Source organism: Polyodon spathula, chromosome 20 (genome assembly GCF_017654505.1).
Source record: "Polyodon spathula isolate WHYD16114869_AA chromosome 20, ASM1765450v1, whole genome shotgun sequence".
NCBI classification, from domain to species: domain Eukaryota; kingdom Metazoa; phylum Chordata; class Actinopteri; order Acipenseriformes; family Polyodontidae; genus Polyodon; species Polyodon spathula.
In genome coordinates, this window is record NC_054553.1 from 29,317,701 (window position 1) to 29,340,888 (window position 23,188).

General features: G+C 39.1%; 1 protein-coding gene across 2 annotated transcripts in view; it reads left to right on the forward strand.

Moving 5' to 3' along the window:
* LOC121295812 (netrin-1) overlaps positions 1 to 23,188 on the forward strand; it is a 75,839-nt gene that overhangs the window by 43,353 nt on the left and 9,298 nt on the right. For both annotated transcript variants that reach the window (XM_041220875.1, XM_041220874.1), the window contains exons 4-6: positions 6,606 to 6,755; positions 8,481 to 8,534; positions 17,335 to 17,409. In XM_041220875.1, the coding sequence (XP_041076809.1) occupies positions 6,606 to 6,755; positions 8,481 to 8,534; positions 17,335 to 17,409 (279 nt within the window). The remainder of the gene's footprint in view (positions 1 to 6,605; positions 6,756 to 8,480; positions 8,535 to 17,334; positions 17,410 to 23,188) is intronic.

Genomic DNA, 23,188 nt, shown 5'->3' on the forward strand with positions numbered 1-23,188 from the left:
TGGGACCAGAGGTAATTTTAGACCTGATAATCACAGTGGATAATATTTTATTACAAGATTGGTATGTGCCAGAGTCTTTTCAGATGGGCCTGGGAATGGGGGGAGCAAGTTCAAAGCCATTGTTTTCCCATGTGAAGATCAGTTTTTGTTTTTACTAAATTTACATCTTGAAAACAATAAAAGAGAACCCTGTGAGGTAATGTTTTCATTTTTTCAGATGCGCTTGCTTGATCCATTTTCTCTTGAACAAGGCGATGTAATAACTTGACATCAACTGTCATATGCCATTCATTCTCCAGGAATTCATTTCACATTCCATTTTACATGTTGAAAAATAAAGACAAGACTTGATTCTCTCAGCCGTCATACTTACAATTCATATCCCAAATTCATGTGTGACAGGCAACTCATGTTGAACTTCATGAAGAACTTCTATTTTACAAAACCTGATAGAAAGTATACAATGGGGGGAAAAAAAGGTCTTTTGAAATTTTAAATTATATATATATATATAATTCATATTCATATATATATATATATGAATAGGATATGAACTTGCTAGATCACAGCTATCCAGAATGATGTTGCTTTATGTTTTCTAACCACTAGTTTAACTATCTAGCTATATAGTCTCAATCTGTGTAGTGTGTCTCTCATCAATGAGTAAGCCATACAGAGTTTGATTTGTATAATTAAAGTGAAAGTGGGAATGGCTCGTTGGTGGATTTTAAAGTTGAAAAAGAGGTAAAATTTAATGAAATTGAGACGTGTGAAAAGCCCTTTGGAGCTGCTTACGTTACACTGGGCTACAGCAACATCGACTTTAATCATTCTTGGGTGCTTTTACAGGAATGAAAATGTAAAATGATAAAGGTTACAGCTGTTTTATATAACACTCCACACACCACAGTCTAGGCTACAGTCTCAATGCTGGAGCCAGAGGTGTACCTTGCTTGCATTGATGTAGAAACTGGAAAATAAAAGGGAATTTCCTACACGATTGGGACTTCCTTTCTTAATTCAATATGACGACGCTGAATCCAGTGTTACTTTACACCAAGTGAAAGTATAAACAGATTTCATCATAATTTATACATCCAGCAGCTTACCTAAGAAGTTTTGTAAAATGTAATCCTGAAATTTTCAAGAGTTAAAGCCTTATTGTAATTATAGACAAACATTGCCCAAGTTTTTCTATGGTATTCGATTACAACAAAACAGAGCTCCGATACAGAGCCCGGTGCTATTACCAGAAAGGTGACAAATGATACAAAGCATGAATACGCTTACAACTTTCCTGCTAATTAAAACATTTTTCAGCTCTATATTTGGAATGCAGTCTGGGCAATAAATTAAAAGGGACAAGGAGGTCTTGACCTTATAATTGGTTTAAAACATTTATACCACATATAAAGCTTTATATGAAACAGCGCTCCACAAGAAAACTGCACTTAATACATTTATCAAGCTATACAGTAAAACTGTTGGGACCATAAGAAAATAATCCAAATGACAAACAATTAAAGTATTATTATTATTATTATTATTATTATTAATAATAATAATAATAATAATAATAATAATAATAATAATAATAATAATAATAATAATAATAATAATCAACTATGTAAAATGATAACCTTTTTAGTTTTCTAGCAATACTTGTTTAGACTTTTGGTGGTCTGTCCCTGTAATGCAAACCGTAATGCAAACTGTTTGTTTAGGCAGAAAAGCTTCTCTTAACTTGTCATTCAGTTACCAATTAGCAACCGTACACAGTGAATCTGTGGCACCTCGCCTCTCAACGACAGTCTGTCACTCAGCTATGCAATGCAAGATTAACCCAAGGCAGGGTGACCAGACGTCCTGGTTTGACCAGGATTGTCCCCTTTTGACCGGGACTGTCCCCTTTTCCCACCAACTGTCCCGGTGTCCTGACATTTTCCCACAAAACTTAAAGTCCCATCTTGCAAGATTGAACTCCCAGCACCAGATAGCACCCCTTCCATTAGTTGAGTAAAAAATCGTCAATCATATTAAAACATTGTTCCACAATAATATTGTTCATAAAGGTAACTACGCTACGATACAGATAGTAATACATATGGGTATAAGATATAGTTCATGGAAGTGAAAGTGGTCACGAACTGGGAAGGTGCAGTTTTTGTGCAGCAATCAGAGGTGGTTGTTGTTGTTTTGTTATTTTATTGTGAAAAAAGTAATAGTGATAAAAACACTATAGAAGTATTCTTAGTAAAAACATTGTATAGTTTTAAAACTTTTTTTTAATCTGTGTCCTGGTTCTGAGTTTTGGAAATCTGGTCACTTAAGACAACTCTGGGACACTTCAAAGGGACTACGCCAGGCATCGTCATCCACGGGGGTCCAATTCAAGTAGCTATTTCAGTTCAATTATAAGGTCATTTAATAGAAAGTAAACCACATTTGTTTGGATTATACCAGTAATTGCTCCACATCTGTCGATTTATTGCACGATTGCACGAACTTGTAATTTTCCCCAAAAAGCATTTTTACCAGCAAACGAAAGCCATCGAATTGCGTCCTAAGCTTAAATGTTGGATAGCTTTGTTTGTTTTGTTTAAAAAATGTAATGTAATGATCATGAAGAATTTTGCTTGAGATGGAAAGTTCAGGAAATTTACTAAAAGGGCATGCTGGCTATCTTCAGTACAGTAGGCCCATTTCGGTTGTTATTTTAATTCATCCCATTGCTATAAAATATAACGTATTTCTAAAATCGAAGCAAACAACAGAAGGGCTGGCTGGAAAACGACGATATTTTAATAGATTGAGTCTCTACACGTCTTTAGTTACACATGTCTCCCATTGTCACAGTGGGATTTTATGAACCGCAAATAGCATATTCTGGTTGGAATTTTAAATCTTTTGTTTTCTTAATGACTTCAATGTTTTGGTTTTTGATTTTCAGAACATAAGCCTTTTTTTATTGCTGTCTTCAATTTACCATGACACACATTTTTTGAGTTATTTGCGCAAATGCCTGTTATACGTATGGCAAGAAGAATCTCTCTTTGCTCATGAAAAGACCAACTTGGGAGTTAACTTAACGAATTGAAATGGGGACTTGCTGTATATACCACTGGAAACAAAACACAGGCCTTTATTTTTAACATAAATACTTAACAGGTCTCGGAAGTATGAATATGAAAATATTAATTCGTTCCCTAAGGAGGCCATGTATAGGAATTAAAAAATCTCTCTGCTTTTATTTTTGCCCTTCCTGCATCTAGTAACCTCTTAAACTACAGCCCTCAAAAACGCAAACTTAATCTGCTCTAACGGGGAACCAAGATAAATGAAGACGTGAGTGTTTTCAGCACAATTGTGGAGCTGTGGTCCAAACTTTGTCCAAGGAACAGATTAACCTCAGTCTTGCACACAAATGAAAGCAACACCTTCAGACTTCAAGAAACTGCTTTTTTCCCACGATAAAAGAATGTGCTCAGCAAGTTATTTTAAACTATGCCAGTAAAGATACAGGGAGCTGAGAGGCTAAGGCAACATGAGTGACTTAACTACTCTGCAATGCATTTGTTTTATTTCATGACCAACCAGGGTACAATGGATTAAATAAACGACTGGAAAGACAGTAATACATCCATCATTTAAACGTATCATTTATGAAATACTTCATTTTTCTAGGTACCAAAGTACATTAAAGTATCAGTCGTGCATTTGAGGAACAAATCAATTTAATGCAAATTTAGACAAACCATAAAACTTCAAGACTTCAAACAGCAGGCATTTATTTACAATAAGCACAAGCCGAAGGGGCAATTGCTCAAAGTGGTAAGCGTGTAAATATTTCTCATTAATGACCTACAGCCGAGACGAGCAGGGTGCACAATAAGGTTTCCTGCTCTCATATCTGCAATCATGATCTAATTGGGTTTTGAAGTATAGCCACTTAAGGGCTAAGTGGACAGCCACTTTATATACTTCCTGCTTTTGGGCTAGTGCCCCAGCAGTGGCTGCAATCAGCCAATTAGCAGCGGAGCTCGTAAATACCCCCCTCCCCCCCCCCCCCCCCCACTCCCCCCCACCCCCCCCCCCCCCCCCCCCCCCCTCCCCCCCCCCCACGACACCTTGATTTATTGGCAAGTTTAAAGTAGCCTCCTTAGCTATTACTCAACAGTGTTTATCGCTGCTTACTTTCTTAAGTGTATTGTAACTTACCTGACAGGCCTTTAGAAATGACACATTAGCTTAAAGGCTTGTTCAAATAGTTTCAATTAATTCTGTACAGGGGTATTAATGAGGCTTACAGTGCACCCCCGACCCCCCTCCTCCTCGTGCTTCAGGCTTGAGGGAGGGATGAAATGAAAAAAGGGTGACAGATCTGGGTGATAAGGCATTCATAACAGCAAATACTCTTAACCCAGGCTGGCTTCTTTGATAAGAGAGATTGTTACCTCTGGTGTTGACAGCACAAACAAAGGCCTTTACTGCTTAAACATTCTTTAATAAACGGCACAAGAGATTATTTCTTAAGGAATGTAAAACACAATCTTCTCTCCGACAGTTATGTTGAAAAAATGATGCAATAATAATTTCAGCATTCGACATAGGGTATGTTACAATACAGGTAATAAAGTACAATACAAAACTAGACTGCTTGCCATGTTTAAAATTCACATAAGCGCTTCATATTATACACCTATTGGTATTACAAACATACACAGTACAATATATCTTTCAATATGTTTTTTTTTTTTTTTTTTTTTTGTTAAGTATATAGATTTATCACAGACTTTAATTCTGATGCTGATATGCTGATGGCTTTAAAGGAGTATTAGTAAACTGTGAATAATTCCCTTTCATTACATTTATTTGTTGCTCCTAAAAATAAAAATAAAATAATAAAAAGGAACGCCATAACTGAATCCCAGCCGCTATTTAATATTTTTGAGATTCATGTTCTTCTTAAACTAGGAGCCCCTTTTGGAAACCTTTCAAAACCTTAAAGCTGACAGTTATATAGCTCTTTATGTTTTCAAAACTTCAAAGGACATTCTTTACAAAATAGGTTGCAGCTCTGTGTGGCTGAGGCTTCTAAGCCTGTGGAACTGAAGCAACATGGGCAGTTAGGCCTTGTCATTGCATAATACTTTAATTATCCCTTACAGGATTTAAAAGTGGCAACTGACAAGACACAGAGCTGAGCCATTGGCCTGAATGAATTCGTCCTTGGCAGCTGTGACTTTGCATTTACAGTGGCTGTGGAAGTCTAATGACGGCCTCCTCAATTTAAGAAAAGCAAAACAAAACTAAAACGTATGGGTGGCCACCCTGCAGCACGGACCTGTTTAAAGTCTGGCAACACATTCGTTAGAACGGAAAGCTGCTGGATTCTTTTTTTAGGACAAGGTCGAAAGATGGGAGGCAAAATTAACCTGAAGACAAAATGAAGTGGTAATTTTATTATTATTATTATTATTATTATTATTATTATTATTATTATTATTATTATTATTTTTGTTCAGAGCTGCTGTTTTCAATTTAAAACAGTGCTTTCTGGGCGGTGTGTCCGCCCCTCCCCCCTCCACCCTGTTTAATTGTAATGAAGTCTGTCTGGACTGAGAGCAAGCTGATACAGTAAGATTAATATGGGAACTCAGTTGTACACACATTCTTTTCTATGGCAGCTTTGCACAAAGACAGAATGATCCTAATTATTGGGACTCACAGTATCCATCAAACAGGTAGACCTTTTCACCACAACAAAAAATGTGTGTGTGTGTGTGTGTGTGTGTGTGTGTGTGTTTATAATCTGTTATCAATAAAACAATATCATACATATCTTTACAGTTTCCGTTCTGCGTTTTACCTTGTTTTTAAGCTTGACGCTGCATTTACACTGTAGAGATCACATCAGCTGTTTAACATGTGCTTGCATTTATACTAAAAAAAAATCCCAAATCACTTAGGATTTCATATAAATTTATGGATGTAGCTATTCATGTCTGTCCAAAAATGCAATCTTCCAAATAATTAACGAAAAAAATAAAAAGTTTAAAAGTCCAATTTTAATTTCTGTAGATCAGTGAATTGTTTAAATATATATCATATGTTAGCCTACATGTAATGTTTATTGATGAGACTCTCACGGAATGTTAGCTTTATAGTCAAAACATAGACGCTGCATTGAAAACAATATTGTGAAGTATTAGTATACTGAATGGTTATTATAGCTTGTGTCTTTTCAAAAAATAACTTGTGACTGCCTGCTGTACAATATTTTAAAGTCCAGATATTATATGTTCCTCATAATAGTATTGTCCATATATTTTTTTTCACTGTGATAACTGTGTGATGTGAGCCGCCCAAATGCTTGCTATGTAACCTTTATACAAGAAACGCACTGTAAGGGTTCTAACCCTGCTGGATATTTTTGCAGCTGACAATGATTTTCTTCCCTGTTCTAGTCCAGCCTCCTCCCGTTGTAAGTAAGCCCTGTCACGCTGTGGCCAGCTCCCCCTCTCCTTTCTGGACTCTTGTCTCACTATTGTATTTGTTGTTGCTTCTGTTTCTCTTACACCTCTTTTCTTGTCTGTTCCTCGCAGCATGCGATTGTCATCCTGTGGGTGCAGCGGGCAAAACCTGCAACCAAACCACGGGCCAATGTCCCTGTAAAGATGGCGTGACCGGGATCACATGCAACCGATGTGCAAAAGGCTACCAGCAAAGCCGCTCCCCCATTGCCCCCTGCATAAGTACGTGGAACAGCATTTCTTTTAAGAGCAAGTAGCAAACCATATACAGGTTTGCATCTTGTTTTGTGCCGTGCAGTCAGCCTGCATTGATCTGCTTTTGTTGGGTTACACAAGTATCTCTTAGATGAAAAACTAAGCCAGATTGAGTATTATTAAAACACACTACAGATCATTTAAAAATAGATAGTTAGTGAGAAACAAAAAGATAAATAATATCCTGAGCATAGGGGAGACCTATTTACTTGACGTTGAGAGTAGGCGTACAAAGATATTTAGTTTTCTGTTTGACATTTTGACTATACATTTTACTTATGAAGTACTGTTTCCAGGTCAAGTTAGATTTCAACCAGTATTGACTCAAACCAGATAAATCTGGCTTAACATACTCATGTTACCAAACTTAATAAATCAGCATATCCGAGCTGAGAAGACTGTTTACTGTTCCTACTCTTTGAGATATGATGTCACCTGGCACACAACTTGAGAGCTTTGATCCCATAGGACTGTGTGCCAATGAGCGTGAGATCTAATAAAACACAAGCTATTATTATAATCACATGAGTCTGTTGACCTTATTTATTGGGAAAGCAATGCTCACTGATTTTATTAAGCAGTGGCAACCACAGACTTGGCAGCGCTCTCTACTCAACCTATAGATAACTCATGTCATCATACCAGGCAGCTCACTTTCTTTAGAAGAATACAGAGGGCTGAATTGAATTCATGAATTAAACAATTCATTCTTAGTTCATTTAACAGTTACAAATACACCCATAGCATGTTGTCTCTGGGAAGCTGTCCTTTTGATTTCTTTGGAATAAGAATGCACCTCTCCCTGCAGTCCTTCACATACAGCCTTTAAGCATTGAGCAGTCTGGGGCTTGCATTTGCAGCCTGGCTTCCTGAGCTTCAGTACAAGACTTGATTCTTTCTCTTCTTTTTAAAACACCCTCGCCTTTGCATGAGTTACCTATGCTGGCCTGTGATCTCTGTGTCTGTTTTTTCCCCATGTAGCTACTTTCCTCCCTGTTACTGTCTGCTTACCTGCCTTGCTCCTAACCTTGCATCGCAGACAAAGCAGAGCTATAATGTGTTGCAGTCCTTGTTCTTGTTGAGATGAAAGGGCTCCTCCATGCATGTCAACTTCCCGACACTGATAATACAATGAAGGGGAAGGGCTGAAAGAATCAAGTCTTTTGGCTGAAACTGCAGGCCAATTTGTTTGAGTAGACATAACTAACAAGACACCTGAGAAAACGAGGAAGATTAAAGTCTAAGATATCCCTGGAGAAGAAACCGAATACATGCCTGCATTGACTTATCAGGAAAAACCGTGACCAAAAACACAAATAAAAAGATTTTTAATAGGGAACGATAGAATATAATTCTCATTATAATAAATGAAATCAAAGTTAAACAGCCTTGACACACACTTTAAAATACACTCCAGCTCGGAGAAGCAAAGGAAAATTCTTGGTACTTTTATTAAATGTAAGAATATGGGGTAACAGTCAACGTACTATATAAGCATAAATGTACATATAGCAAAACACATAAGACTGTTTCAATAAAACATGAACACACTGGTAAATGCATTGTACATTGTACTACATGTACTTGCTGTTCCGCTAATGTTTTATGAATATGGCACATGCATAACATTAAGATTTTTAACATCTTTTTTTTTTCTTTCTGTGCGCTCACACTTTCTTTCCCTCAAATTAGAGATTCCAGTTGCTCCTCCCACCACCCCTGCCAGCAGCACAGAGGAACCTGCAGGTAAGAAGCTGTAGTTCTCGAATCATTCTGCTGTATGAGTAGCCACTGTACAAACACTGCAGGTTGTCATTCCTCACAAGGGTCGCTCATTCAACACACAATGGGAATCCTAAAAGTGCTGGATTAAAGCATTAAGATCTAGTGCTGTAAATAAAATAGTAATACCTTTTTTTTTTCTGGCCTCTGAAAGAGGCTTCTTTTAATCCCTTTCTTTCACCCAGTTAATCTGTCTAACGGAGTTGCTGTGGGGGTCGACAGCAGCACTGGTACGCCACATTGCTTTTAATTAGTGTATTATTATTTATTTTTATTAAATATGAAATGCATGGTTTTGGTTCCTGACTATCAGGCAGAATAAAAAAAAAAAAACTTTTAGGGTCTTATTTAAAATACGCTAGTTACATTTCCCAGTGCAAGATGACTTGGGTTCGTAATCCATTTAAAATATTTAATGTCACATTTCAGATGCAATATTTCTGAAACCGTTTATTAAGTATCATACCATCACTGCCTCACTCCCAAAAGCATTGAAAAACACATTGGAAATCACTACAGGTTTCTCCCACTGCCTACCCTGAAATGTTTCATGCTTTTAAGAGGTAACACCTGGTCTTTTGGAAAGGTTTTAATAGGAAAAACCTATTGTTTAAAAAGTACGCCCAGGTCATTAGCTAAAAAGGTCTCGTCTCCTACTGTTGAACTGAAGGAGCAGAGATTCTCTTTCTGGTCTTTTCACTTATCGGTGTTCTGCTGACAGCTTAACAAATTAGATATCAACACCTGCTGAGACACGGTCCAAAACATCCTGGCCAGCAAGCTGGGTGAGCCTAGCGGGCAGTGAGCTGCCTCGAAACTCCAGGTACTGAGAAGAGACACCTGCTGTTTAGTTTGAAGCTTTTCTATTGATGTTATGGCTACCTGTGTTAAAATAAGTGAAACTGTTCAATTCCAGTAAAGTCCTGATTTTTGCAGACAAGGGTGGTGATGCAATGATAGTATTCTGTTTGAGTTTGATGCTTTGAGTTGCGTGGCAGTTCATCAACCAATATAGCAGATGGAATAAAGTAAAAGTAGTGCTTGCAATTTACCGTTGTTAATTAATCAGGTGTTCTTGTTCTAGTAATGGGATGCCTAGCGATGAGGTTAAACTTTAGCCAGGTAATATGTTTTCCTTAGACACCTACATAGTGAGATCATTTGATAGGATTTTTTTTTTTAGCTACAAAATCGTATTAAGTTGCTTGTTTTTATCATGTTAATTTTGTCTTTTGAGAATTTTGTCAAGAGTCTTTTGAACCTGGCAGTGTTTGTAGATTCTCTGGCAGGGTTTGCAGGTACTCTGGAATTAATTAATTATTGGAATCTGGTTGCAAAAACACAGAGAAGCGCAGGTGAATAAATGGCTGTCAATTTTGTGCTGTCAAGCCAGGAGCTTGCACATAGCTTGTATTTACAAGCTGCGGCTGATTACAATAAGTAACAGAAGGTATTTATCTTAAGGGACATTTTCAACACTAAACTCCTCCAAATAAGATGGCTGTCCTCCGGCTGTCTGTACCGCCACTCCGTCGGGCAAACGTCCTTTGGTTTTTTTAACGCCTTCCTCTTTCAAACAAAATCTAGTGCTACACTGCAGGTGTGGTGTACCTGACATGATATTCCCTGGTTAACAGCCTTTAAGCTGGCAAGAGAGCACCTGCTAAACACCGCAGTATGAATGGAGTTGTTAAGCATCACATCCAGGATGAGAACGCAGGACACAGAGCAGAGCAGAGCCACAGCACTCGTTGTTTTGTTTTGCATATTGTGCACAACTGCAGTACTACTTTTAGTAATACTGTAGCACTGGTTTTGTGACGTCTGCTGATGAAGCACGTCCGGATTTCACATTACAGGTCCCCCTCTCCCTTAATAAAAACAAAATACAGCCCTGCTTCATGACATTAGTTCTATGATTTACTGTAAGAACATGTTGAATGTTAACACACACATTTTGTGTTTGCTGTCACACAAGGTTTGCGTCGGCCGTGCCTTCCTGTAGAATGGTCCACAAAGCAGCTCTGTATTGTTTTGAGGGAATCCTCCCACAAGTTGCATTTAAATTTTCAGCACCTCCTTAATCAAACATAACAGTCATGTCTCATTCTCTAATACACCTTAACAAAAAGTTTAATAACCAAAGCCGTGCAAGTCAAACAGTTCTCTGCACCACAACAACAGGTTTCATGGTCTCTTTAAATGTGAATTCAACACAGAAGAGAGAATTCCATGCATACTACCCTACTAATGAATTGAAAAATATCCAACATAAGTGCAGCTGTTCTGGACAGTGACCTCAACCAATGATTTTACACAGCGACACAGCGCCTGTATTTGCCTAGCATGCTGGCTTTAAATATTCCTTGTTTATACACTGACTTTGTTCCAGGAACACAACAGGGTGTTTTTTGTAACAATTTAAAAGGTCAGTCTTTGGAGCGTGAAATTTTATCGTCAATGGAGTAACTAAATTTAGAGAGCAATGTGTGTCTGTTCCCTTTGGTGTGGACGCACACACTCGCACAAACACGTGGTTTCCCTGTCAGAGAAATAAGTAACCAGTCCTATGTGTATGTGAGGGTTTCCCAGTCTGAATGGGGTTGGCTTTATCCTGTTGTGCGGCCAGTGCAGCACATGTTCACTCTGCGTTAAAATCGTAAAAGGAACACTGCTGCATTGATGAGAGAATTAGCAACTGAATCACTCATCGGTTCTGGAACAAGGTGGAGGGTTTCCCACGGTCACTTCTCAGCCTGACTCAAGGTCTGGGGTTCCTCTTCACAATGCTCACTTCAATTTTTTGTATAAATACCTTGATTGTGCATGGGCTTCTTCTAGGTAGGGCAAATGGAAAAATCTGAGCATGGTGAAACCGGCAAAGATCAAAGTGTTATTGTGGCTTTTATTGCCTGCTCATCAAAACAACACCTGTAAGCCCTTTGGTTTTATTACAGTATAACGTCTCTTTTTTGATGGAAATCCAAGTTTCCCTTCCATGCTGGAGAATGAGACAGTATAGTTCAAGTAGAATATGTTCATTATGGCTGTTTATTGATGTTGAAAGGTCATTTAGTTGTTTACTTAAACCTCATATTGGTTGGAAGCGTGAAGTTGGACTGCTCCAGGAATCTTTACCAGTACATGAAAAGACATAAGGGCAGATCTCAGAGCTATTTATTTACTCCAAATTGTCATGCACGCAATTTTAATCTGAAAGAACAGAACAACATTACAATTCTAAAATGAGGAAGACACAACTTAAGACTGCTAACAAGTTCCAAAGTTAGAAGTCTTCATTTTTTGTATCCGATTTGTTCTTGGGTGTGTTTCTTCCAATTGTGCTAGTTTGGAGAAAATAGCTTTGAGAATTTAGCTTGAGAAAGTTCGAAACATCCTGTCAGATATACTTAGTCCTGGCACTGTTATGATGTACACCATTGCACTGATCTGGCTATAGTTTTGTATTCGAATGTATTTGCTAGAATTTGTACTCGTTAGTTTTTTACAAACAAACCCATATTTATAAATGTTTCAAATGTACTCCAGATTTGTTTTTTTAAAGACTTTGGTACAAAAGTAGTTAAACTGGGTTACTTTTGATATTAATAGCAATGCAGTGAATTACTACGACAGTTTATGTGATGATATGCATGTTTTATTTGTGGGTGTTTGTCCTCGAATAACCCGCAGAATAAAAACTGGAAGCTGTACAGAGAGACAATTCTCTTTGCTTTGTTATATATATATTTTTTTTTTTCGCACAGTCCAGCGGAAAAGACACGTATAAAAAGAGCTTTGTTCACGGTGTGATATTGCTTCTGGTTATAAAGCAATGTATGACAGTAAGTTTTAGACAATGAAGATAGTTATATGCTCGGTAAAACAGCAGTAAATGTAATTTATCATGCGTTTTTTTCTCTTCAGGTCCACCTATGAACTACTCTTTCCATCTTAATAGCATAGCACATGAAAGCTGGTCAGGAATTGTTCTTTTCAACAATTAACATGAAAAAAACCTGCAGGAATTGCTCTTGTGTTTTTCATTTATAGGCTTATAAGTAAATGTTTTCTTATTTGTTTTAATGTATTGGTGGTGTTTTTTTTTTTTCTTTAAAAACAAGATTGAGCTATAGTTACGATTTGTAGTAAATAGCTATGAGACTCTGCCTCACTGTCTGCTGCTTTAGTTCAATGTAGTCACTGAACTTTATTTGTGGCATTATTATTATTATTATTATTATTATTATTATTATTATTATTATTATTATTATTATTATTATTATTATTATTATTATTATTATTATTAATAATAATAATAATAATAATAATAATAGTTATGTAGTTGTCACTAGTACAGTGTCTGAACAATTGCCGCATTTTGACTTTTGGAAGATATCAGGGACAACTCATCTTCTACAATCACTGGACCCCAATGCGTCTTAGGTACAGGGCAGTTCTTCCAGTTAAAAATGAATGGAAGCTTGGGGCTCCCGAGTGGCGTGTCCAGTAAAGGCTCTCTGTGTGGAGTGCAGGATGTGCCCTATAGCCTGGAGATCATCAGTTCAAGTCCAGGTTATCTCATCGCCCATTGTGGCCCTCAGTTCCCTGGTGGCGGCGCACAATTGGCAGAGCACCGCCCAGGTGGGGAGGGTTCAGGTCGGCCGGGTAATCCTCAGCTCAAAGCTCACCAGCGACTCCTGTAGCTGCTGTAGAAGCCATTTAGATCTGTGCTGTCCTCCGGCACTATGGGTCTGGTGGCTTCACTGTAGACCTGCAGCTCGAAAAAAGACGGCTTGGCAGGACACGTTTCAAAGGACACTTTATAAATAATTCTGCCAGAACGTAATTAGTTACAGATAACAAGGTCAATTAAAGACTGGACAGAGTCCTAGGACCTAATAATATCCAATATGATCAACAGAAGCAGCTATTCTGTGGCCTGCAAGGTTATTTACCATTCTGCTTTCTAAGCAAGTCAGCATGTGCCTGTGCATTTAGTTTAAACACACGTTAACAGGTTGGTTTCAAAGCTATTTTGTTCTGTGAAAAATCACTTACCTACAGAAACTACTGGCTTACCATTCTGCTTTAGTGTTTCCCAGCATACATTTTTCTTATAGATGTAATCTGCATGATCTTGAATTGAAGATCCTGATTTGAATGTATAGCATTCATAGGGTTTTCTTTGGGTTACAATTTCACCATCTCTCTCTCTCTCTCTCTCTCTCTCTCTCTCTCTCTCTCTCTCTCTCTCTCTCTCACAATTGGCAGCTCTTTCGCATTCGGAACTCACTGTTTGAAAAAAAACAATAAAGTCAATGTAGCTTCTGGTTCAGTACACCCAGGGCAAAGGCCACAATACTGAGGAGGTCAGGGGACCACCATGGCTGTACTCTGCTCTCAAACACAGAGCGATATCTGTCATTTGGTAGGAGCGAGATGAATCATATTGTGTACTGTATTGAACCTTTGTTCATGTTTACCCCATAAAAGAACCTTAGCTGTTAGAGCATATTTATTTAAAATAGAGTTTGATTTGATTTGAACCCTTTGAGCATTGTTCCTGAACAATGAAACATGAAGCAGAATGGAGTTTTCAATGTGTTGTTAGTAAAAGCAGATTATGATCTCACCTCTCTTAGGTATTATTTTAATTGAAGTATCGGTCACACAACCTATCCTCTGGTTGCACTAGATTCATACTCTGAACTGTCCCTTCTTTTCATTTTGTATACAAAAACAGTCAGCAGCAAATCAAGCTCGTTCAGTGGGATATGCCTCTGTTTAATTCTGAATGAGGGTTTTTTTAAAACCTGTTGTGTTTTTTCCTATGGTCTACTCAAACATGAATTGTTTACAGGCATGTGCTAAGAATGCAAGACAGCTGTTTAGTAGCAGATGTCCTGGGTCGAGCAGAAAGGATATCCAGTTGTCCTCAGGTCTCTGTTGACTACCACATGGGGAGTGGAATGCTTTGCAAATACTTCTCCAGAATATAAAACTGGAAGTCATTTGTCCCAGACAAAACTACCATTGTGAGGCGACACTCCATTCTCTCCATTGCACTACCATTTAAAAGACTGAATGAAAGGTCCAGTGCAAGCGAGCAAGCTTGATAAGGACCTGCAAGAGGGACGTTCTTGATAGCGGTATGTCGAGTTTTTCTCTTAGAAGTAAATGGCATTCGCTGTTAAAACTATTGAATCCATTCACAATTGCAAGCAAGCACAGTAAAGTATAGTTAACCGTTACAATATATCCATCCAGGCTTAATTTGCTTCTATAAATGATGTGCAGCGACAGCTTCAAATGCATGCAGTTTGGAAGAAACAATGTTTAAAAAATCTACTTGTAATCTGTGAGAAGTTGTTATTGGTTACTGAAGGGGTGGGGGCTGGGGTATCTGGGCTGCGGTCCTATACATGATTTATTGCACAGCTGTGTACTATTGTACTTTATTCATACCAATATCAGCCAAGTGAATGTATTTAATTAGTACATTAGCAAGACATGATAAATACAATAAGTATAGGATTCCCTCTTGTTATGACAGATTACATGCTTTATTTTCAGCTACTGGTTTTTCAGTCAGTCTTGTTCAGTTGGGAGAGAACCCTGCCTCTGTGTTCTCATTTGCACCCCATTGTTCCAGAACTCAAGGTTTGTGCCTAGAGGTCCATCAGGGGCTCTGAAACAAAACAAGCTGAACATGAGTTCTGTTAGCCAGGAGGAAGGTATCAGAAAGGGGTGTATTTTGAAGAGATGGCACGTGGTAGTCTTTTGAGCGCAGTATAGAGTACTAGACATACTGGTCTTCTTCGACTGGGAAATCCGGTTCTCCGTCGATTTCCCAATTGTAGGAATTGCCTCCCTCCTTTCCATCAGAGAAACTTTTCACTTCGCCTAGCGTTTTTTTTTTTGGGGGGTAAAAAAAATTCACTTTATATAAGATATGCATATGCGGATCTACAATCTACATATTGGAGTATCCACTAATTAATAATGCACAGTACTAAAAGTTGATGCGCACAGCATAGCAGCGAAAATGACAATTCAGATGCATCTCAGATGAACCCCCTAATTAAATGTAAAGGTTATGGTGAGCTAGTCTGCAAAAGTTGGTTTGGAGGGTCTATAGAGGACCGCAGTGGAGCAGTCTACTGTGCTGCAGTGTCCACATGCATTTCCCTTAATGAAGACATGTCACGAAAACACGTAGTTCTGAGATATTTATTAGGCATGAAATCTTTTTCAAACTCTTCCTGTTTGTTCTGGATGAGTTTCTGGACTCCATCCACACCCATGGGAGGTAGCTGCTGTGTGTGCTTGTAAGATGTACTGTACAGTAAGTACTAATAACCCAGCTCTTAGATGTGTATACGATGTGGGCGGACTGGTCCTTCATGGGTATTTCCAGCCTCGCTGTCCTGTTTTGGGGCTCCAGCTGATTATCTAAAGGGAAATGAGATTTATCAAAGAAAGTATCATGACAGTATCAAAGGGACAGAGGAACCCAAAGTGTCCTGTTCCATCCCGCCCCCCCATTCTTATTTATATAGTAATGGGACGGATCAGATATGGGCTCCTATTAATTTCATTTACTTTGGAATTTTTCGCCACTGTCTCCAGGGCTGATTTAGCATTTACTAGTAATGTTTTCTACAATTTTTTTTTTTGGCCTTATTTTCTTTTTCTCCTGTTCCCCCGGCAACCTCTTTCACACAGAACATAAAAGAAAATAAAGGGGCTGGCATGGGCCTAGGGGCGGACAAAACAATGGAGTTTGTTCATATTCAGGTCTGCCTGAAAGGTCCCCCTTCTCTTCCCCTGACACACACACCCAAGAGGGGCTATTACAATGTACAGGGAGGGGGAAAGAAAAGAGAGAATCTGGCAATCCTGAATTGTGTCAGTCTAACTAGGAGGGGAAAGAAACAAATCATTTTCATTTTCTGTTTGACCTGGTGTCACAGATTTCTATTACAAAGGTCCTTGGCTTTGGTACAAGATGGTGGAGGCAATCAATAAATCTCTTTATGGGAGGGTTACACTGTGCCTGCAGTGGTGTGTTTTGTAGGCTTATATTTATATGCAGAGTAATTTCTCACAAATCTGTAGGGGAAAAGAAGTGGGGAAAGTGGTGATCTGAAACTGGCCTCTGTGATATTGTTGCGGGACAGCACAGCAATTTCCCTTGGCCGGAGTGAGGTATTCATTTGTTCACTTCACTGGAGTGGACACCAGAAGGCTTTGCTAATGCTTCACGGGCTACCAATTTCTTCCCTGACCTCCTTTTGTTCCCCGGTGACCCTTTCCCCCTCCTGAATCCCTGTGCAATGAATGCCAAAGTCTGACACAGGCCAGGGTCTGGGGGGGTGGGAAGGGTAACAATGAAGGTTCTATAGGCCTTAATCAAGCCCACAGTGGCACTTTGTCAGCAGGGGGGAAATGTGTGTGCCTCTCAAAAGACCTGGGTGGCACAATAACCAAGACCCAGGGGTCTCACATTAGAGGGAGAGGTGGCCAGCAGACAGCTAAAGTGTTTACCAGGCAAGAGCCCTTTGTGAGGGCTTTTCAATAGAAATGAAGGCATTTTTGAATGCCCTATTAGACAACACAATTGAACCTGGCAGATGGGTATCATAAGAATCTAAGGTATTTCAAGCTGTGTATTATTATTATTATTATTTTTATTATTATTAGAATTATATGGAACCTAACGCGTGTGTGTTTTGTTTTCCCTTCCCTGGTCTTACACCAGACTGTGACGCCTACTGCAAGGCCTCCAAAGGAAAGCTGAAGATCAACATGAAGAAGTACTGCAAGAAAGATTATGGTGAGTACCAGGCTTCTGACACTTACCAGTCCTTGGCCATCTTATTACTGCGTAAGGAAACAATGACAACGCTAATGACAATTTCTCGTTAAGTAATATTTAGTGGTGGTTAAAGAAAAACATAAATAGAGGGAACAGCTGGGTATGTTTGATTTCACCTATAAACAACAGTAACCCAAGCCTGAGGGTAACTACAGCAGTTTATGGGGAGGTGGGATTAGAGATATTTATAACAAAAATACAAAAAGTGTCACTGATCTAAAACCTCACAGACTCCAGGCCCTTACAAAAACCCATTCGGTTGCTTCCCAATCATTAATCATTGTCATAGGTGACGTGTTTGTCCCAAAAGCCATTCAGAAACCACTTGTACAAGGTCAGTTGTTCTGATAGCTTCTAAAAGTGATTGGTTGTGCTGCTGTACAGTAGGATACCATAATCCTTTCCAGGACATGTTGAACCTCACCAGAATCCAGCCGTGGCGTGTGAGGCTTGCTGTGCTGTGAAACGTGCTACCATTCATAAGCGACAGAAAGATTTACGGTAGATTACTCAACTGAAACACCCCATGGTGCTTTCTCACCCAGCATGGGGTTTGCACTGATATCATGATGGAACTCAGGAGTGCAACAGAATCCTTACATCTGCGCCTTACAGCCTGTCCAGCGAATCGCAATTCTCTTTCCTTCAATCATTTCCAGAAATGTTTTGAATTGTAAACACGCTAAACTGCAAGAATGGATTGGGTTGTTGTTGTTGTTGTTGTTTTGTTCTGTGGAGAGACATATTGGAGGGTGTAGTGTATTCTACAAGGACAACATAAAACTGAAAAACAATGGGATCTCCAGACATGAGGTCATGTTCCTGTGGTTTTTTAGAACTGAAAGTGACATCGCTTCGACTGGAGTAAAAGCCCAGCCCCACCCCTTTCTTACACCAAGAAGGGCATGAAGTCATGACTTGCTTCGAGGGAAAAGTAGGTTAATATGCACTGATCGGCTGAACCTCTGCTTATGACTCAGCCAAGTCATTAATAGACATTATTAATAAGAAGTACATTTTACTGTCAGATGGTCCAAGTTCACGGAGGTGTCCAGGAGAGCTAGAGGCCAAGAAACCAGGCTAATGCCAAGGACTTTGTGCCTTAACTCTGGCCTTCTGTAATACTGATTCAGATCAGGGATCTTGATGGTACCAAACTGGAATGCTGCTTTCCTTATATCGTAACCCTGTTAACTCAACATAACAAATTCTTTGTTTTTTTCTTTTTCCCCCCTCTTTTTCCTCAGTGCATCAAAAGCAATTACGGCAGGCTCACTACAGTAAAAGTTACCCTCTTTCCTTTTTAGCAGATCTGAAAAAGGGCAGAAGTCATTTACATGTTATACATAGTCTTCTTTCTGTTTTGCGTCTTTTATTATTTACGATTACTCAGCTGAGTCCAATTAAGTGTATTCTAATTAACTTTGACTACTCCAGGGAGGAAAAATGTGTTCCTTACCAAAAAAATGCTGTTGGTATCTATCATTATTTAGGACACAGAATCTGATGTGGCCCATGAAGAACTGTGAAAAGATTTCCTCTAGAAGGTCATATATTTAGAACATTCCTGTGTTAATAAAAGGGTTTGAGACAATAATGCGCTTAAGGACACTTTTTTTTTAAGTGACACCTCAGCAGGGAGCCTAAATATTAAGCGGATCAGCCCAACTTGGTGTGATGGACTGTTGCCATTTAACGACCTTACACCCCTGATTAAGAGCGAATTTGTGTTTTCTGACGTGCCAGTGATGATTAATGATTAAAAAGCATCAGGGTTACAGGGGCTCTTCATTAAATCAGTGTTCTCTATTGCTTGTGAGAAGGGTCCTGTAAATGAACCCTGCATTGCTTGTTTGTGTTCAGACTTTAAGTCAAAGTAATGCAATTGTGGCATATGCAGGTGTGCATCTATATAGCAGTCAGGGTTGGTACAGATAATGACCAATATCTGATTTAATGGAACTTGACAATATTTCAATTGAAGGGGGGTGGGGAACACATTATTATTTTCTATTCTGCCGTGCTAATAACTGCCCAAATCCTTAGAGATTTCTACTGAGTGCAGTCTTTGTGTAGCTGGGAGCCTGAGTTTAGTTAGCTTATTGAAACAACTGTCTTCATGCACATGTATCTCAGTGTAGCATGCACACAGGTGAAGCTCATTAAAAACTCCTTCACTATATTCTCAAACCGCGTGATCTTATGAGTCAAGACTGTAAAAGTTCCATCTCCCGCGGGTCAAAACCCAAGACGATTAAAACACACTTTATAGAAAAAAAGATTCAGTGTCAAAAAACTCCATAGTCTGGACTAGCTCATCGCTTCAGTAAAGGATCTGTAACATGAAAGGACAGAATCTTTCTCAACTGGGTTGCGAGCCAAGCCCTGTGTTATTGCTGGCCACCCGGACAAAGTTGTTCAAAGTGTCTTAACATCTTGAGTTAATTTCTGATATTCCATAGTCGTAAAAAGGCAAGAAAAAAAGGTATTACTATATGGCTGGGTGTGAGCCAGGATCCTGCTGGTTACTAGTACTACCAGCACAATTCAACAAGACCTCAGTGAAAGCTGTGACTCATTTGAGTTTGTTCGACCCTCAGGGGGTACATTGCTGGAACTTGGAAGCATCAGGTGGCTACACAAGCGCCCCTGCTGCTCGCTCTAACAGTTCTCCTCAATTACAAATTGCAGGCAATTTCCTCTCTTCCCCCAGAACCAGGGCAGGCTGAGCCCTCTCACTGCCAGGAATCATACTAACCCACTTTTTACTCAGCCTGCGATTGTCGGGGCTCTGTTGCTTACAGTGAAAGCTCTGCTTCCCAATTGAATGGAGGGGGAGAGCTCTTGCAAGCAGGAAGCGCTTGTCATTCCTGCTGGGAGAGGTTAACGGACAGTCTAGCGGCTGACTTGTTGAATTCTCCTTGTGTGGGATGAATGAAAGTCACACCACTTTGATTTACTTTCCTCCTGATAAGCGGATTCTCGCCGGGTTATATCTTAAGTAGCGTCAAAAGGGCAGCTTGGGAACCCAATCTGATGCACTGAAAACAGGTGAAGCCCAGAGATAACAGAAAATTAGATGCCTGATCTATTATGTCTGCAAATGTCATTTTGTGACACAACTGGAAAAGGAATGCTTTGCACACACTTTTCAAATGCATACAGGAAGAGGCTTGTACCGCAGCAGGCAGCATATAGAATTTCAGGAGGCAGATTTTGACAGCTTAAAAGTCCATTTAATAAGAAAAAGATATTAATGTGCAATTAAAATATGGAAGGCATTCTATAGTTTGGCAGTTTGATGGATTCTTGCACAAAAACCATGTTTTTCTTGGGTTTGTATTTTTTTAAATACTGACACAAAAGCTGATGCATTACAGGTTGCATTCTTATATAACAGAGATTTGGATTCTGGGTTTAATAGTCATCAGTAATCCACCACAGTGGACTGTGTTGTGAATCTCTGTGCTTTAGATCAGTGGTTCCTAACTCTTGTCCTGGGGACCCACTGTGTCTGCTGGTTTTCATTCCAACCGAGCTCTGTTACTTAACTAGACTCTTAATTGAACTGATTGTTTGCTTAATTAGACCTTTTTAATTGTTTTCAGCTCTTAAACAGTTGCAGATTTCAAGTTAGCTGTACCATTTTATAAATAACTTGAACTCTGCAACTGTTTAGGAGCTGAAAACAATTAAAAAGGTCTAATTAAGCAAACGATCAGTTCAATTAAGAGTCTAGTTAAGTAACTCAGAGCTCGGTTGGTATGAAAACCAGTAAACACAGAGGGTCCCAAGGACCAGGGTTGGGAACAACTGCTTTAGGTGAGCTGATGAAGAGACCGGGTTGGAGGTGAAATTGGACAGCTGATTTCATGCTTCTGACACGGGCCATTGTTGAGTGGAATTTTGAAGCTGTTGTATTCTTTGCCTGTCCCCAATGGATTGTGATGCAATAAAAGCTCATGGAGCGCCTCCTAGTGGGAATAAATGGTATCAGCAGAAGAGAAAAGATAATGTATGGAACAGACGTGACCAGACTCGGGATGATCCAACGAGTCCTCTTGCTGAGTTTCAAGGAGATCTGAATTGGTCATCTGCACACAATGCTGGCCAATGCATTATTCACAAGAGTGACGCCCGTTGGCGTCTAAACTTCTGTCAACTTTAAATTACTACTTCCTGGTTTGTTCCAGACGAAGGAGAGGCGTCCTTTGTGTACCCTTCCATTTCATCAGTGAAAATCCGTTCTTGTGGTTTTTCTGAATTTCACATTGGGTGTTTTGAAAGGGATATGAACAGACATTATCTGATGTCATGGACACAGCCTTTGGGGATGCTGTTTGTTGTTGCACTGGATGGGGGGGTCAACTTATTTTCAAATAGCCTACCATGTAAAACCCCTTTGTAAACATTACAGAGAAAGAAAAGAGAATCGAGTTTCACAGTATATTCTTTTGCACTGATTCTCCATGAAGAACCACAACAGGAAAACGAGTTGCATTTTGTTGTCTAAACCACGTGGTAGAAACCTTCACAACACCCAACCATAGAAATGGCTTAGCATCTGTGGACAGGCAAGCCACTAATCATATTAATCCCACAGCTAAGATCGTGTCTCCCAGTCACATTACAAATCATCATAAGTACCATAAATAATGGAAATGGACAAGATTGGACTGATTTATATTTCCAGCACTGTCATGGAAGACCTCCGGCTGGTTGTATATCTCATGTTACCTTCCTCCAAGCCCTTGCCAAGTGGCTGTTCCAGACATCCTCCCCAGCGGGAAGAAGGCGGGCCACCCCCTAGCAAGATTGTTCTCTTGTTCCTTCAGCAGTTCCCGTACCAGCCTCTGCCTGCTGCTTGTGTAGTGAATGCAGTTTGGACTCCTCACCACTCTGCATGCTTGGGTCTTCTCATAGGCTAAAACTGCTGATGCTCTCCTGCATTGACTATTGCATTGAATTCACTCAACGCTCTACTGGCTCCAGCTGGTAGTGGTAAGAGCATAGGTCCCTACTCGATCATCTGTACTGGCAGGAAAACACTGATTATCTACGAAGACCTGTTGCTGACCTACAGGACAATACAATGACTTATCCCTGTTATCTTTCTGACCTCCTTCTAATTTCTAAGCCCTTTCCTTATCCTTGGCCATGCCCATTCTTTTTGTGTCAATCAAGCTTGCCACACAGTCATGTGAACCCACAACCTTGGAAGAAGTCTTTAATGCCCATTGGACACCTTGGATCCTTGCCCTTTTGAGAACCGGATTTAACATACTTGCTTTTTGTTCACGCATTGTATTTCAGACAGAGAAGCTGTATGTTTTGAGTGTGTTATAATTAGGGCCTCTGTTTTTTGTTTCATTTTTCGGTGCTTATTTTTAGATATTTTATGTAAATGTGTTTTTTTTTTTTTTTTTTTTTGGTCTTTTGCTTTTTATATACTGTATGAAATTTACAGTATATAAAATTTACAGTATATATATATATTTTTTTCGATTATTTTGTTTTAAGATTTTTTCAAAAAAAGAGACAGTGTTATAAATATCATTATAGTGTCACTTAACCACATTGGTATAACCTATATGTAGCTAAATTAAAAAAACATAGTCCCCACAAAAGTTATTTATAGCAAAAAACCGTTTTTTTGGGTTTTTTTTTTTTTTGGTTATCGGTTAAAACTGAAAATCAGAAGCCCTAGTTATAATACCTATAACAAATGTAATAAACA